Source organism: Drosophila eugracilis, unplaced genomic scaffold, assembly GCF_018153835.1.
Source record: "Drosophila eugracilis isolate 14026-0451.02 unplaced genomic scaffold, ASM1815383v1 contig_649, whole genome shotgun sequence".
Taxonomy (NCBI): Eukaryota; Metazoa; Arthropoda; class Insecta; order Diptera; family Drosophilidae; genus Drosophila; species Drosophila eugracilis.
The window spans coordinates 2,407,430-2,423,981 of NW_024573535.1; the positions used below are offsets into that span (position 1 = coordinate 2,407,430).

The 16,552-nt window shown below is 42.2% G+C and overlaps 2 protein-coding genes across 10 annotated transcripts; one reads left to right on the forward strand and one right to left on the reverse strand.

Annotated features, from left to right (window-relative positions):
* Window positions 1-1,082: 1,082 nt before the first annotated feature.
* LOC108117701 (protein tweety) lies at window positions 1,083-9,795 on the reverse strand. Of its 8 annotated transcripts, none has more exons than XM_017230240.2 (8): window positions 9,730-9,795; window positions 7,203-7,515; window positions 6,401-6,886; window positions 5,572-6,335; window positions 5,277-5,446; window positions 4,687-4,698; window positions 3,687-4,605; window positions 1,083-3,108 (listed from the first exon to the last, which is right to left on the reverse strand). In XM_017230240.2, the coding sequence occupies exons 2-8, from the start codon at window positions 7,338-7,340 to the stop codon at window positions 2,718-2,720; spliced, it is 2,880 nt and encodes a 959-aa protein (XP_017085729.1). In that variant the 5' UTR covers window positions 7,341-7,515; window positions 9,730-9,795; the 3' UTR covers window positions 1,083-2,717. The 8 variants fall into 8 exon arrangements, with proteins under 8 accessions (XP_017085729.1, XP_017085735.1, XP_017085728.1 ...); XM_017230246.2 differs by lacking the exon at window positions 9,730-9,795 and adding an exon at window positions 9,471-9,690 and having other exon boundaries at window positions 5,277-5,437; XM_017230239.2 differs by lacking the exon at window positions 9,730-9,795 and adding an exon at window positions 9,471-9,690.
* A 611-nt stretch (window positions 9,796-10,406) lies between these two features.
* On the forward strand, window positions 10,407-15,943 carry LOC108117700 (protein flightless-1). 2 transcript variants are annotated; one of them, XR_001772907.2, is made up of 5 exons: window positions 10,407-10,652; window positions 10,829-13,983; window positions 14,250-14,400; window positions 14,612-15,571; window positions 15,634-15,943. XR_001772907.2 is itself a non-coding variant. In XM_017230238.2 (4 exons), the coding sequence occupies exons 1-4, from the start codon at window positions 10,599-10,601 to the stop codon at window positions 15,020-15,022; spliced, it is 3,771 nt and encodes a 1,256-aa protein (XP_017085727.1). In that variant the 5' UTR covers window positions 10,407-10,598; the 3' UTR covers window positions 15,023-15,943. The 2 variants fall into 2 exon arrangements, 1 of the variants encoding a protein (XP_017085727.1); XM_017230238.2 differs by having other exon boundaries at window positions 14,612-15,943.
* Window positions 15,944-16,552: the final 609 nt, after the last annotated feature.

Below are 16,552 nucleotides of genomic sequence, written 5' to 3' on the forward strand. Positions count from 1 at the left end.
CCTCTGTTCTTTACATTTTTTTAACTATGTATACTATATATTTATATATATATGCATATATATATAGATATATATATAGATATATATATGTTATGCAACTTGATCTTATCTTGCTTTATTGCTGCTGCCGTAAAGCTTTCGAAAAAAATTTACGAATTTCGTTTTGAGTTTCTTGTAGCCGCCCATCTCTGCGTTTCTGTTTTTCGAGTTCGGCTCTACTTGGGGTTTTCTTAGGGATTTCCTTTTGTAATAACTACAACGCGTACGATGACAACATTTAACACAGAAATATATTTACGAACTAATTGTGTTATATTTATATGTACGTGTAAATGGGGCTTCGATCTGGGCTCGAAACTCCAAGACCAAACCTTCGCTTCTCAAGGGGTTCTTCGGTGTTTTCCAATCCATTATTTGGTACTGTCAATGGGTTCTTGGAATCCTTAAAGGATCCATTTCAGTTTCGTTTTGTAATATTTTGTGTGAACCCTTGAGAAGGTTAATTTTTATTATTTTTTGTTTGTTTGTTTTTTTTTTTTTTTAACTGGTAATTGTTGTATAATAAGCGAATAAAAAACTTGATTAGTTTGTTCCGTTTTTCTTTACACCATCTTTACATATTTACTTTAAAAATGTCGCTTGTGGTTTACGATTGAGTTTTTTTCGATTCGAGTACCCGATTGTTATTATCTTACAATTGATTATTTCAATGAGAGTACGCTCTAGTTAGGTTCGTTAAGTGTATATTGTGGCTAGATCAATGATCACTGATCAGTCGATCGGCTAATGCTGAAAACTTTCGCTGTGTGGGCAGTGTTCGGGGCTCGATTTAGTTCATTGGCCTCATCCATTTCAAGTTGGCCTCCGGGAATCCCTCTAAAAATGCTTCGATTATTCTTGCTGTGTGTTGCTGGTATATAGTTGTCGATAGGCTTAAGTATCTTGTCTATAACTATTTTTTATAATATCTATTTGTGTATATATCGCTTGCTTTTGTATATATCTATATAACTTTGTAGTCCGGTTTGTCGGTTTGCTTTCTCTTCTTTGTTTTCATTGGATGTGTGTGTGTGTGTGGGGGGGGAAGAGGGGTAGGGGTGGCAGTACTTCGTGTTAGTTTTATATTGCTATCGGTTCCATGACAAGTCGAATGTTCATCTCTCATCTATATGGTTATTGTTTACGCTATTACTATATATGCCTTTCGTTTAGCTACTAAATATACAGTTAGCCCACTAAATATCTACATATATATTTGTTTATATTTAGGTTTAATAAATGCATTCCATGTTAAGCTTAGGTTAGATACACAATAAAATCGCAGGCTCAAATCCTCGATCGATTTAGCCCGCCAGTCCAGGACGATCCGATCCCATGTGAGGGGAGATCGTCCGCAGCACAACCCAGACCCAGGACAGAGTCGAGCACTAAACGGGGGATCCACCTGAATGGTTGGGGCTCGGGGGGCAGTGATTCGTTTCGGGGTCTTAACAATAGCAGTACGTGTCTTTGGGGTGCTTAAATAATTCTCCATTAACTAATATTAGTTTGGCATACTCGAGGTCATATCGGTTCGATTTTCTTACAACATAAAATAAGGAATGGCTCTATTCCGCCACTATCATTCGCTTGTGCAAGCATTTATTTTAGGAGTAGGTATAAATGCAATCAATCAGTCAGGAACTTAGGCCTTAGAATGTGATTTTTGGATGATCAAAATGAAATTTGAATGACTAAATTTCAGAATATATCACATATATATATATATTTAACTATTGTAGAAATTGAAGGGAAATTGAAATTAAGAAAGATTAATGACTTTCTAGAAAAAATCAAGATTTTAAAAACGTATTTAGAATACCAAAAAGAATAAATAGATAAAAAAAAAATAAGAACCAGACACGCCCCTTTGCCCATCCATTCAGTTGTCCGTTGTCTACTTAAAAATTGACTCCCGACAAACGCCTAAAAAATCTTTTCTAACGCTTCAACTACAATTCGATTCTAGAACTTATGGCCTACGATCCGAATTCGATTTGAATATTTGGTGGTTGGTTTTTAGGTTCAAGTGTCGGTCTTTCGTTTCCAGTATGGTTTCTCATTTCCGATTTTGTTGTTTTTTTTTTTTTTTTTGGGTGTAGAGGATATACAATTTATATATATTTATAGAGAATAATGTTGTATAATACAATAAGTTAGCCCCCGTAAAATTGTTTCTTTTTGACAATTTAGCGCTTTAAAATTGGTAAAAATATGCTATTATCAAAAAGGAATAACCGTGTCCTAAATGGATTATATATATATTTATATAAGTAATAGATCGCTGATATATGTTACATATGTCCGTTTGTCTGTCTGTCTGTCTGCCTGTCTGTGCGTGTCTAGTATCTGTGTGTATGTGTTTGTTATATCCTTAATATCCTTTTCTGTTGAATGCTCGGATATAGTTCAGTGTATAATATGTACAAAAGTCGAAAAGCAGGATTCCGGTCTAGGATACGATTACGATACGATACGTTAAATGCAACAAATTAAGAAGGAACACTCGCCGCTGCAGCAATCCTTAGTCCCATTTCCCCGTTTCCCTCGATATATATCTATCCTACATCCGAATTCTAGGAAGACGCCCCCAATCCCAAGTCCTGACCAATTCCTGTCTTATACATATCTTGCTCTGACTGACTCTTCTGGTTTTTGTGATCTTAGCCATGTCCATCTTATAGCTCCGTCACCGCATAGTTGCTTTCATCGGTTATCGCTGGCGGTGGCGGTGGCAGATCATCATCATCGTCAACAGCACCTCCGCCACCTCCGGTCACGCCACCACCGCCTCCGCCATTGTGCAGGACCTTGCCATTGGCGGCCGATCCTGGTCCCATTCGGCCCTTTGTCGCATCTGTTTGCGCCTCCAGCGGTGGCGGCGGCAGTGAGGTGTCCTCGTTTGTGTTTCCTCCTCCTCCTCCGTTCTGGAGGCCAGATGGCACTCCTCCATTGGCCTCACTCAGCGGCTGGGCGACGGGCGGCGGCGGCGAGGTGGGCGTGCCTATGCGCGGCGGCGGGATCGCCTTCATCTGCGGTGGCAATTTCATCGGCGGACGCTGCAGGGTCCTAAACGAAGGCGGGAAAATCAAGAAAAGCTATCATAAAGAACTTGCTACATCTTTAATGCTTGCAGCTGAATAGTGAAAATAAATAGACGAATTTTCCAACTTAACAGTAAATTTGTTCAAAATAATTGCTTCTATTTTATTACTTCTGATGAATTAGTCACTAGATATATAAATAAAAACTAATAGAAATATTAAGAAATGTATTTACAATATTTTCCAATTATTGCATTCAATAAAATAAAAATAATAAAATAATAGTACTACTAATTATTAAACTTAATTTCATCCTTAGGCATACAATTTTGAACTAAAATATTATCAACAAAAAAACAAAATAAGATACAAATGCAATTTGTTTTTAAAAAACATAAACCATTAGTTTATGGCTACAAAATGAAATCTGTATATCTGTTAAAGTATAAAAAGAGATTATGTCTTTGGTGTTATTGTCGGTTTTCAAAAGTTATTTTTTATACTCTATAAAATTTGATAGTTAATATAATTAAATATTGCTTATAGCAATATTTATAGTCAGTGTGCTCAAGGAAACGTGATATCTACTATCCCAACACCTACTTGGAGTAGTTTTGGTGGTGGGCCTGCTGGCGCTGCTCGTAGATGGACTCCACCTTTGGCTGTTCCGCATCCTTGGGGATCTCCGGCAGCGGGCAATTGAGTATCGATGGCTTGTACTTGGGATCGAACTTGCCGCCCTGCCGCAAAGTGGAACACTTGTAGATCTGCTTATCCCGATCGTAGATGGCGCTATCCATGGCTGTGCTAATGGGAACGACATCCGATTCGTTTTGCTGTTGCTGCTGCTGGTGATGTTGCTGATGTTGCTGCTGTTGCTGCTGCTGGTGATGTTGTTGTTGCTGGTGCTGCTGCTGCAACTGTTGCTGATGCTGCTGCGGTGATTTAAGCTGATGCAACTGCTGCTGCTGCTGAGAAGGCGGCGGCGGTTGCTGCTGCTGCTGATGCAAGCTGGGTGGATGCTGATGCGCCGGTATCTGTGGACCGCCCTGGCTATTCTGCCTCCGCATCGTGGCCAAATTGGATACATATATGGAGCCTTGGCTAACAGCAACTAGCGGCTGATATATGGAATGTGGATTTCCATTGGCCGCAAGTTGGGGCGCCAAATGGGCTGGAATCTGTTGATAAATTTGGCTCTGGCCAGGCCCCAGATGATGAGGCGCATGGTGGGCCGCTGTAGTATAGGTGCCATATTGCTGCGCCTGCTGCTGATGGTAGATCGCATGCTGGTGCTGCACTGCAGCGGCCACGGCGGCGGCTGAATGAGAATGCGGATGCTGATGCGGATGCGGATGGGGATGCGGATGCTGATGTGGATGATGGCAATAGATTGGCTGTGGTCCTCCCAATTGTTGCTGTGCCTGCTGTTGTTGCTGCTGCGCCTGCTGCTGCTGTTGGGTGGCCTGCGTGGTCGGCGGCATATTGGCGGCGGCGTTTGCTGCTGCTGCGACTGCTGCTGCTGCGGGGGGTGGCGACGGTTTTCAGTAAAAGTCATTCGCTTCCAATGTCTTGCATTGTTTGCTTAGGGTTGCATATTTACCATTATTGGGACCTACAAAAATGCACACACACAACAATTAGCAATAGGCGCGGGTTGGACGAAGGATGTGGAGTTGGATGCGGATGCCGATGCGGATGCGGGTGCGGATGCAGGTTGTCGACGTAACGATGGTGTTGTTATGGTGTGGGTGGATGGATGGGCGTGGGCAATTACCATGGAATGAGATTATATAGAAGAATCGTACATGATGAGATCGAATTGAGTGGAATAGCTGAACCGGTTACGAAACGGTTATCTATCGGTTATGCTTTTATATATATTTTGACTTTCTAACAAGAAGCTATGTTGGTTTTCACTAAATTCAGCACGATATTCCTTCTAAATTTCCAGCTCAATTTGGTCTTTTGGTTTTATACACATATGGTGGATACAGAGATTGTAAAAGATTTGTAAATACGCATGCACTGAGAGAAATATGACACATATACAAATTTAATAAATTAGAAGGTAAAGTAAAGTATCTATAAACGTTCGCGTTGTCGACTATTTTTCTCTCAGTGCACAGTAAGATAGAGAAGTGGGCGGGTGTTTCGAGTTTTGGGAGTGGGTGGTGCGGGCACCCCACTTACCGGTCATGTGGGTGGGGCTGTGGTTGTGCGACGGTAACCGGCCCAGTGTGTGAGTGCCCATGGCGCGCATGTTCTGCTGAATGTGGGCGTGGGCCATCATCTCGTGCTGCTGTCGCTTGCTTGGATGCTGGAGCGTATGGGAGCCGCTGATCACCGGTGGACTGAAGTGTCTGGAATGTCAGATATGGCGCAAGAACAGAGAAAACGGGACGAGAGAGAACAGAGAGAGAAATATCGAGAGAATGGAGGCGGGAATCGGGCGGGACGGGTCACGATGGGATCTTCTAAAACATACCCATTGTGATTTCTCGGCAATGTCCTGGCAGCATTCATCATCTGCTGGTGATTCTGCGGTGCCGGATGCGAAATATACGAAGGTTCATCAACCTGGGCATAGTCATTGCGTTTCCGTATATAAATCCACGTGTGCGAGTCCACCCAAACCATAATGGTTAGCAAAATGGCGGCTATAAAGCTGGCTATCAGCATCAGGACTAGTCCCAGTAATCCTCCCTCGCAAAGTCCCCGAGCGGCGGCCAGAAAATTATGATGCACTGCCTTGCAATCCACAAGAGCCGTCAGTTGGGTCAGTAGTCTCTCACTACTATTTAAATCCGCATTAACAGCACCTAGTTTCGGTTGCAAGCCCGAGGATTTGAAGAGCACCAGCGATATCTTCATCACCGTGGCCATGGCACTGCGAGCATTGTTCAAGGAATTCTGTGATTCCCTCAGGCGCTGGGTGAATGGATTCGTGTGGCCCGGTTCGCATTGGGTGTAGTGCAGCAGGACATTGGTGGGCAGGTCCCTGGGTGCCGTGGACACTAAGAAATCCGCTGGCGAGATGCACAGGTCGCCGACAGCTACCGAGGAGGAGAGATAAAGACCGGACATCAGCCAGGAACCGGTAACGGCCAACAAGCCGCAGACGCTAAAGAGGATCAGAGCGCAGCGTGAGTGCCGAGCCACGCCCACCAGCAGCACGGCACACAGGACAAGGAGCAAGGCCAACGTGGCCACCGTGCCCGGCCATCGGATCAGTTCCCATTGGTCGCCGCGCTAAGGTTACAAATGGGTATGTATTTAGACATATCTAAAAATTCAGCTATATAAAGTAAGCCTACCGTCAAAAAATGCGTCATTGAGATGCCCATCAGAGGCCGTCGGATATCGCTGGCCGCGTTTGTGGCAAGGGTAACATTTCCCTGGACGATGTTGAGTGATACGAAGAGCTTCGAAAGGGCGGTTTGATTCGACACTGGCTGATCAAAGATGTCCGCCAGTTCCACAAGTTGTGGCCGTATGCGATTCGTCAGCGTGTTCTCCAGGATGTGCGTCTGATTTCGGATGGTCGTGACCAAGTTGTCCACTTTTCTGCCCGCCGTCAGTACCTCCAGCAGTCCGTTGTGCAGATCATCGTTGCCATACAATCCTAATCCAATCGCTGCACAGCACATGACCGTAACGATGGACAGTGCCACCTTTAGACTGGTGATCGAGTGCGCTGGCCGGGGTTTCCGGTCACAGCAGCGGGTCATCAAATAGAAGAGCAATCCCAGCAGCGATACGATCAGCAGGGCAGCCGGAACCGAGCCCAAAATTCCCAGACTCTATAAGTACAAACAAGGGAATTGAAGATGACGAGAAATATTAGAAACCTTAAGCTTAAGGTTTGCTTACTTGAAAATTTTTGAAATATGCTTTCATCAATGTTTCATTTTGATTTAATATAATATAATACTAAACTGATACTCTGATTTGCTATTAAAAATGTATGCTATTAATCATTATTATAATGAGTAATTTGGATTTGGAGTAATTTAAATTTGATAAAGAGATTAACACCAAACAGTTTATTATTATGCATAAAATATATTTTCCGTACTCCACAGATCTAATCCGAATGCTCGGATAAAGTTTACTCACCTCCAAGTATATCTCATCATTGGGCCGGAACGTGCTGTTGATCTTGTGGAACGTGATGTTGTAGTGGGGCAGGGCGTGGAGTAGCTTCGCTATCACCGGAACCTTGTATTGGTCCGTGAATTCGTGATAGTCGCCCATCCTGGCCTGCTTTCTTCGTCTTTTCCCCTTATAAAATTGGAATGTGTGCCTGCTCTTCCTGTTCTTTGTTGCTCCTGGCGGTTTCCCTTTCCCTCGTGACTGCTGGGTTGTCCTGATACGTGCTCACGGGCCTGAGTTTCCTAACCTCTTGACACCGAATCCAAATTGCCGAGCACTGGAAAAATGGCGAAAGGGTGAAGATAACAGAGGAGAAAAGGATATTAAGTGACCGAAAGTGTTGGCTTCTTAATTAGTTTATATGTTCCTGAGGCACAGTATTTGCTTACACTTTAACTCGCTACCTTAAAGTCTCCACAATTCAAAGTAATCTGATTGCAGTTAATGCTATTGGTCATTTCCAAAACACGTATAATCAAATATGTATATAACCTAAAGATAAGGATTTGACCTTTAAAAGCGGTCTCAGTTGATTAGAATATTAATCAATAAGTTTGGTTATCTTTTTTAATTTTCTATTTCAATCTGGTTGTAGGGTCTAATCAATCGTTGTTTTAACGCTTAATAGTTTGTGGCTTAAGGTTTATTTTTACTGAAAGACGATGTAAAACATGTTGGCCACGAGATGTACGTTGATATTATTCTTTCAAACACCAAAGGAGTCATTATTACGAAAGGATGTCTCATTGTGTTACTAATGAGAGAAAGTGTTGCATACACGCAGGAGTAACATATATATGCATTGATAAACCAATGGATATTCTTAATACACATTTATAGAAGACAAAAATCGTATTCTAGCAACCCAAAATCATGGGCGCAAAAGTGGGCGTGGCAATGTTTTGCAATTACATATGTAAGTTCCTCGCAATCTTTTGCCTCCTTAAACGTCCGAGATATTGACGTTAATTCAAACGGACATTGATAGGGCAGTGCACTGGCTATCGAGCTAATCGTTGATCATAATCACGAGTGAACATACAAACATACATATGTATGTATGTATCAGATTTATAGTTTTGAGAAAAGTTATCTTGAACACGAATAAAATACTCGAAATACGTTTTGCGTAGGAAATATGAGTTATATATAAAAGATAAATGAACTTGCGTTTTGGAAACATACATACATATGCATTAATGCATATTTACACACTAACTATAGAAACGGGTTTGATGTTAAACTGTATACATACAATACAAACATACATATGCATTGTTAATGTTGCAAAAATAAATTCCAAAAAGGGAAATAAAAATTTTCACCCTTGAATTCATTGACGAAATATGCACATATATATGTACATATGTAAATAAGTGATAATTTATGGAACTCGTTGAAATATGCAAAAGTTACTGTCTTCTTCCTGCTCTATAAGGATCTGCAATAGCGATTCTAACCCCATTTTCTGGCATACTTGAAATAACGGCTCCTGCATGTACACACACATACGTACATATGTGGGCGTGCATGCGTGGGCATGGCCTTAATTGCTCAATAAGTAGGTTGCCCCCACACTTGCGGGCACTTTTTAATTAAAAAAATAAACTCGAGACACTGCCGGTTAATGCATTTGCATTTAGCTTTTCCGTTAAGATAATTAACAACGCGGACATTGGGGTTTGTAACTTCCGTTTATAAAAATTAATTTTACTTGATTTCGGATTGAGAACGAACGATGCTGCCCAGCGCAATAGCAATTTTGTTCACTTGTCTTCCTCTTCCTGCTTCGTCCAGTGCAACAACAACAAGACAAGGCAAAGAGTCGAGTGCGAGTGTGCGAGTAACGGTAACGCGGCTGCGCGTGCGTTTGTATATCTATTGATTAAAAGTTCGCTCTGCTTTTGCTTCCTCTTCCTTATCCTTATTCCTTTGGCAGTTCTCTCGTAATTGCTGCGCCCACTTTCCGCTGCCCCTTCCCCTTCCCCTTTCTTATGTCTTCTTTATCATCCACACAGACACACACGAACTGCAAAATGCGTTTGCTGCACAAAGCCAAATGCAACAATAACACACGCACATAAAATAACGGAATAAATTTAATTTGCCAATTATTTGACATTCAAATAAGTGACGAACGCAAAATAAAAACACTCCCTTTTTTTCGGGGGTACACAATTTTCCACAACAAACAAAGCCTAGCAGTCACTCGGCAAAATTCGAAATTATTACTTTTTGCTGCACTTCCTTTTAGTAAACGAACTTTTGGCATGAATTCGATTACTTTTTTGTTAATCTTGCTCTTTCGTCTCCCTTTAAATGCAATAAGGTTTTAATGTTTTTTAAGAGCTTGATTTGATTTTTTGTTTTTGCAATTTCGGAGAAAAAGGCAACACAACACACTAGCAAGGACCTTCACATTCCGAAGACTGGGCAAAGTATGAAAATTTCGTGTCGTTCAATTTGGTCACACCCTCTAGATTATGCTTACGATGTTGCTGTTTTTTCGCAGGACGAAAAGGACCCTTCGAAAAACCCGAACCCCTACCAGTGTGACCGCATTTAAAGATTTAAGAAAGGTTTTAAGAAAATGACTAAAATATACTTATTAATATCAAAGCCAAAAAAAATAAATAATCTATATTCCATTAGATTTAAATTCAAATTCACTAAATTTGAATTTTAAATGTATTGCATTCCTTTTTTGAACTAATTAGAATAGAATACAATAACATATGTTTTAAATTCTTCATCAGTATTGAATGAGACTCGGAAAAACTAACATTCGTCTTCCCTACTAGAAATATAATTAAGAGCTGCAGAATTTTCAGTTATTTTGACTTAGCTTCGGGAATTCACAATTATTTAAAAAATCTTTTCTATAGTGAGCCATATGTGGGCACACTAGATTAGTACGCTGATTTTATACAGTACCGGCGAAACGATTAGTAACTATGGAAAACTATCATTTAAAAAGGAAATTCTACATTTCAAAGCCTTTTGTAAATTTGTTATTTTTAAAAATTAATAAAAAGGGATGACGCCCATTTCCCTTTTGAAGCCCTTAGAATAGGATTCTACCAGAACTATAGAATGTGGCCCGAGTGTGCGTTCTGTGATTTTTAACACTCCAGTGTTGGCTAACGCGCCATTAAATATTTAGAGAGACCATCTCAGCGAACTGTATACAGAGAGCCGACCACAAGTCAATACGTTTGCATGGGCTGGCGACGGACGGTCACCAGCTACTCTTCTTTTTTTTGTAGTGCAAAAAAAACAAAATAAAGAAGAAGACTCGAAAAACAGGGCCAGCAGCTTGAGCCCAAATATATAACAAATATAACATTTTATGTGGTCAAAATGAGCGTGCTGCCGTTCGTGCGCGGTGTGGACTTTACAAAAAATGATTTCAGCGTGAGTAAAACAAACAAATTCGGCCTGCACTGTTGTTGTTTTTGGGAGAGGGTTTGGGTTCTAAAAAAAAAAGAAGCAAAGAAACAGGTCACCGAATAGCACACACACGAAAACCTGAGCATTAGTCATAAGTCCGGAGCAGAGATAATCCTGAATCATGATCGATTCTATTGCAGGCAACATTCCCCAGCTCCATGCGGCAGATGTCGCGGGTGCAGTGGCTTACACTGGATCGTACGCAGCTCGCGGAGATTCCAGAGGAGCTCGGCCATCTACAAAAGCTGGAGCACCTGTCACTGAATCACAATCGTCTGGAAAAGATCTTCGGCGAGCTCACGGAACTTACCTGTCTGCGTTCCCTCGATTTGCGGCACAATCACCTAAAGAACAGTGGCATACCCCCGGAACTTTTTCATCTGGAGGAGCTGACCACTCTTGACCTGTCGCACAACAAACTGAAAGAGGTTCCCGAAGGCTTGGAGCGAGCAAAGAACCTTATTGTGCTCAACCTGAGCAACAATCAGATCGAGAGCATACCCACGCCTCTGTTCATCCATCTCACGGATCTGCTGTTTCTCGATCTGTCGCACAACCGACTGGAGACCTTGCCGCCGCAGACGCGTCGTCTTATCAATCTGAAGACCCTCGACCTATCGCACAATCCACTAGAGCTTTTCCAATTGCGCCAGTTACCTTCGCTTCAAAGTTTGGAGGTACTCAAAATGAGCGGAACGCAGCGTACGCTTCTTAACTTCCCCACCAGCCTGGACAGTTTGGCCAATCTCTGCGAGCTGGACTTATCGCACAATTCGCTGCCCAAACTGCCGGACTGTGTCTACAATGTAATCACCCTAGTGCGGCTGAATCTGAGCGACAACGAGCTCAGCGAACTGAACGCAGGCGTGGAGCTTTGGCAGCGTTTGGAGTCACTGAATCTATCACGGAATCAACTCATAGCTCTGCCCGCTGCTCTCTGCAAACTGCCAAAGCTGCGACGATTGCTAGTGAACGATAATAAGCTGAATTTTGAGGGTATTCCCTCAGGCATTGGCAAGCTAGGTGCTCTGGAGGTTTTTTCGGCGGCCAACAACCTGTTGGAAATGGTGCCCGAGGGACTGTGCCGATGCGGTGCTTTAAAACAACTAAATCTGAGCTGTAATCGGCTGATAACCCTGCCCGATGCCATTCACCTGCTAGAGGGTCTAGATCAGTTAGACTTGCGAAACAATCCAGAGTTAGTAATGCCACCCAAGCCAAGTGAAGCGAGTAAAGCCACCAGTCTGGAGTTCTACAACATAGATTTTAGTTTACAAACCCAGCTAAGGTTAGCTGGAGCTGCTGTGCCGCCTTCAATGCCATCTTCGGCCACTCCCAAAGACTCAACCGCAAGGAAGATCCGCCTCCGGCGCGGTCCTCGCAGCGAAGGAGATCAGGATGCTGCCAAGGTGCTCAAGGGCATGAAGGATGTCGCCAAGGATAAGGATAACGAGATGGGTGCTCTGCCCGAGGACGGAAAACCGGAGTCCCTGAAACCGAAAAGGTGGGACGAGTCGTTAGAGAAGCCGCAACTAGACTACTCCAAATTTTTCGAGAAGGACGATGGCCAGCTACCGGGGCTAACCATCTGGGAGATCGAGAACTTCCTGCCCAACAAAATAGAGGAGGTTGTGCATGGTAAGTTCTACGAGGGTGATTGCTATATAGTCCTCAAGACAAAGTTCGATGACCTGGGTCTTCTCGATTGGGAGATATACTTCTGGATCGGCAACGAGGCCACCCTTGACAAACGAGCTTGTGCTGCCATTCATGCAGTGAACCTGAGGAACTTTCTTGGAGCCCGGTGTCGTACGGTTCGCGAGGAGCAGGGCGATGAATCCGAAGAGTTTCTGGCTTTATTCGAAACTGAAGTCATTTACATCGAGGGCGGTCGCACAGCTACTGGTTTCTATACTATAGAAGAAATGATACATATCACAAGATTGTATTTAGTGCACGCGTATGGTGCCACTATTCACCTGGAACCTGTGGCTCCTGCTGTTACCTCTCTGGATCCCCGCCATGCCTTTGTCCTTGATTTGGGTACCCACATATACATTTGGTTGGGCGAAAGATCGAAGAATACGCTTAACTCCAAAGCCAGATTAATGGCTGAGAAAATTAGCAAAACGGAACGAAAAAACAAGTGTGAAATCCAATTAGAGCGGCAAGGAGAAGAGAGTTCTGAGTTCTGGCAAGGATTGGATATGACCCCGGAGGAAGGAGCTGCCGCAGAGCCACCAAAGGAGCACGTTCCAGAAGACTATCAGCCGGTACAGCCTCGCCTCTACCAGGTGCAACTGGGAATGGGTTATCTGGAGCTGCCGCAAGTGGAATTACCTGAGCAAAAACTTTGCCACACCTTACTAAATAGCAAGCACGTTTACATACTCGACTGCTATACTGATCTGTTCGTTTGGTTTGGCAAGAAGTCCACGAGATTGGTCCGAGCGGCAGCTGTCAAGTTGAGCCGGGAGCTCTTTAACATGATGGATCGGCCAGAATATGCCCTGGTAATGCGTGTGCCCGAGGGAAATGAAATGCAGATCTTCCGAACCAAATTCGCTGGCTGGGATGAGGTAATGGCCGTGGACTTTACAAGGACAGCCAAGTCTGTGGCTAAGACAGGGGCCAACCTCACTCAATGGGCCCGACAGCAGGAGACGCGTACGGATCTTGCCGCGCTATTCATGCCCAGGCAATCGGCCATGCCCCTGGCAGAAGCGGAGCAGCTGGAGGAGGAGTGGAACTACGATCTGGAGATGATGGAAGCCTTTGTGTTGGAGAACAAGAAGTTTGTTCGGCTGCCTGAGGAGGAACTGGGTCGCTTTTATACCGGCGAATGTTACGTGTTTCTCTGTCGCTATTGCATACCCATTGAGGAGCCTGAAAATGGCCCCGAAGATGGTGCTAACCCAGTCGCAGATGACAGTAAATCTAGCGCCAACAATCAGCCAGAGGACGAGATCCAGTGCGTCGTTTACTTTTGGCAGGGACGCAATGCAGGCAATATGGGATGGCTCACGTTTACCTTTACGCTGCAGAAGAAATTCAAGGCGATGTTCGGCGAGGAACTGGAGGTCGTGCGGATCTTTCAGCAGCAAGAAAACCTTAAGTTCATGTCGCACTTCAAGCGGAAATTCATCATACACACCGGTAAGCGGAAGGACAAGGCCCTCACTGCGAAGGGCAAGTCACCAGTTGAGTTCTTCCACCTGCGATCGAACGGCGGCGCATTGACCACGAGACTTATCCAAATCAACCCAGATGCAGTGCATCTCAATTCGGCCTTCTGGTAAGTACAGTTTTCTGATTTGCACCCTTATTGTAAAATCATGGTCAAAGCAAGTGTTTTTTTTTATGTATGACACCTTTTAGCACCTTTTTCATGGGACCCATTTTCTTGTCTTATCAATGTTAAAGACTAACATTCCTAAAAGCTTAGGTGATATGTCCCTGTATTATTGCTAAGAGATAAACAAAGTTGAATCTTCTTTCAAAAAACAACTTGAGCCAATTCATTGACTTTACTAAATATTTTATTTTGTTAAATCATTTCAGCTATATACTCCATGTGCCATTTGAAACGGAGGACGATTCGCAGTCGGGGATTGTATACGTCTGGATAGGTAGCAAATCTTGCAACGAGGAGGCCAAGCTGGTCCAGGATATAGCTGAGCAAATGTTTAACTCACCCTGGGTGAGCCTTCAAGTAAGTGAAGAATATCAATCAGAATAATTTGTATGTATAATATATATAACCTACATAGATTAAGATATTTTATTAAAAGAGACGATTTTTATAATTTTTTTAATAAGTATAGAGCAAATGATTTATTTATTTTATTTATGTTCATTACCCTATATTCATATAATCCTCCGATCTAAATCTTGTTTACCTCTAACCAAACAATTATTAACAGATTCTCAACGAGGGTGACGAGCCGGAGAACTTCTTCTGGGTAGCGCTGGGTGGCCGCAAGCCTTACGATACAGACGCAGAGTACATGGATTACACTCGGCTGTTCAGGTGTTCCAACGAGCGAGGCTACTACACGGTTGCCGAGAAATGCGCTGACTTCTGCCAGGACGATCTGGCCGACGACGACATCATGATCCTCGACAACGGGGAGCACGTCTTCCTGTGGATGGGCCCGCGTTGCAGTGAGGTGGAGGTTAAGCTGGCTTACAAGTCTGCCCAGGTGTACATCCAGCATATGCGAATCAAACAGCCGGAGAGGCCAAGAAAGCTTTTCTTGACGATGAAAAACAAGGAGTCGCGCCGGTTTACTAAGTGTTTCCACGGCTGGAGCGCTTTCAAGGTGTATTTATAATTTTAGGCAACTGAATGAACATCTTTAGGAGTTTTTTTTTTTAATTTTCTCAATTTATGCACAGCACTCGGGGGTAAAGTTAGTTTTTAAATTGAAAGGGTCGACCTCAAGGTGTACGTTTAATTTTTGTAACGTAAAAGAGAGCCTTTAAGGCCGTAATTTATTTTTATAAAATCTAATGAGCGTCTTTAGTGTGAGCATTGAAATTTTTTACCATAATGGAAGAATTACCTTCAGGGTGTGCATTTATAAATGTGAAGTTATAGAAGCGCCTTTAAGATGTTTTTTTAGTTTTATAAAATGAATAGAACACCTCAGAGGTGTTAACTTAATTTTAACGAGTTTGAGAAGTCCATTCGAGGAGTAAATTGATTGATAAGTTGATCAATAATTTAGTTAGACATCCGGAAGGGGGCTCTCGGGGATTGGGGTTGGGCAGCTGCCGTGACAGAGCAACTGCCCCACAACACATGACAAAGCAAAACCGTACCGACGAAGAAACATAACGAACAGAAAAACAAAATACCTATCAGATCGCAACAAGAACATGTTTGTACTTTTATAAAATGTATTTAATTGTTTTATATAATTAATTTAAATTTTTTTAATAGCTCACTTGCTCCCGCCCCTAACTAATTAGCTAACAACTCCAACAACGCCAAGTATTCGCCCACTCTTTACGAGAAAACCTTATAAATATATATAATGCAAATATATATATTATTATGCCTACAAATACGCAATATTTATATACGCTGAGCTGAGAGGATTACTATTACTCCTTGTGCTAGTCCTTTTAAAATGTTAACCTACTTAAAGCTAGCCTGTAATAAAATCGAAAGAACTAAAACTAATTGTACAAATGCCACGTATTTATTTTATTTTTATTAATCCCCTGAATAAACATTTAGAAAAATTGCACTTCGTATTTGTTTCAGGTTGAAGAATGTATTGGAATGGAATAAATATAAAAAGTCATTATCCAAGATATAAAAATCGGCATACTTTTAATTTGCCATGTAAACTTAAATTTTTAAAAATGTCATCACGAACTATCAAATATTTTAAAATATGTTTAAGCCTTAAAATTCATTATTATAAATATCATCAACTGCTACAATACCGAAGTATTTCAGTATTCATAGCTGAAATACAATCACCACATTTAATGCAGATACTTCTAATACTATTTTGAAAAATGTGGGGTACCAAAATAGAACATTTATTAAAAGTTAACATAGAATAAAAAAAATATATTTTTCTAAGCATTCCCAATTTTTGAACGTAAGTGTGTATATTCATTTAGCGAGTTCATTCTCCGCGCTTACCAAATACACCCACCATTCTTAGCTAAACTCTTATACGAGGTGTGTTCAAAAAGTAAGGTGACTTTGTATTTTCAAGAAAAACTATTAATTTATTTATCAATATTTATGTTGTCCCCTTCAAAGTAATCCCCCTCAGATACAATACACTTATGCCAACGGTTTTTCCAATCCTCAAAGCACTTCCCATAAGCACTTTTCGGTA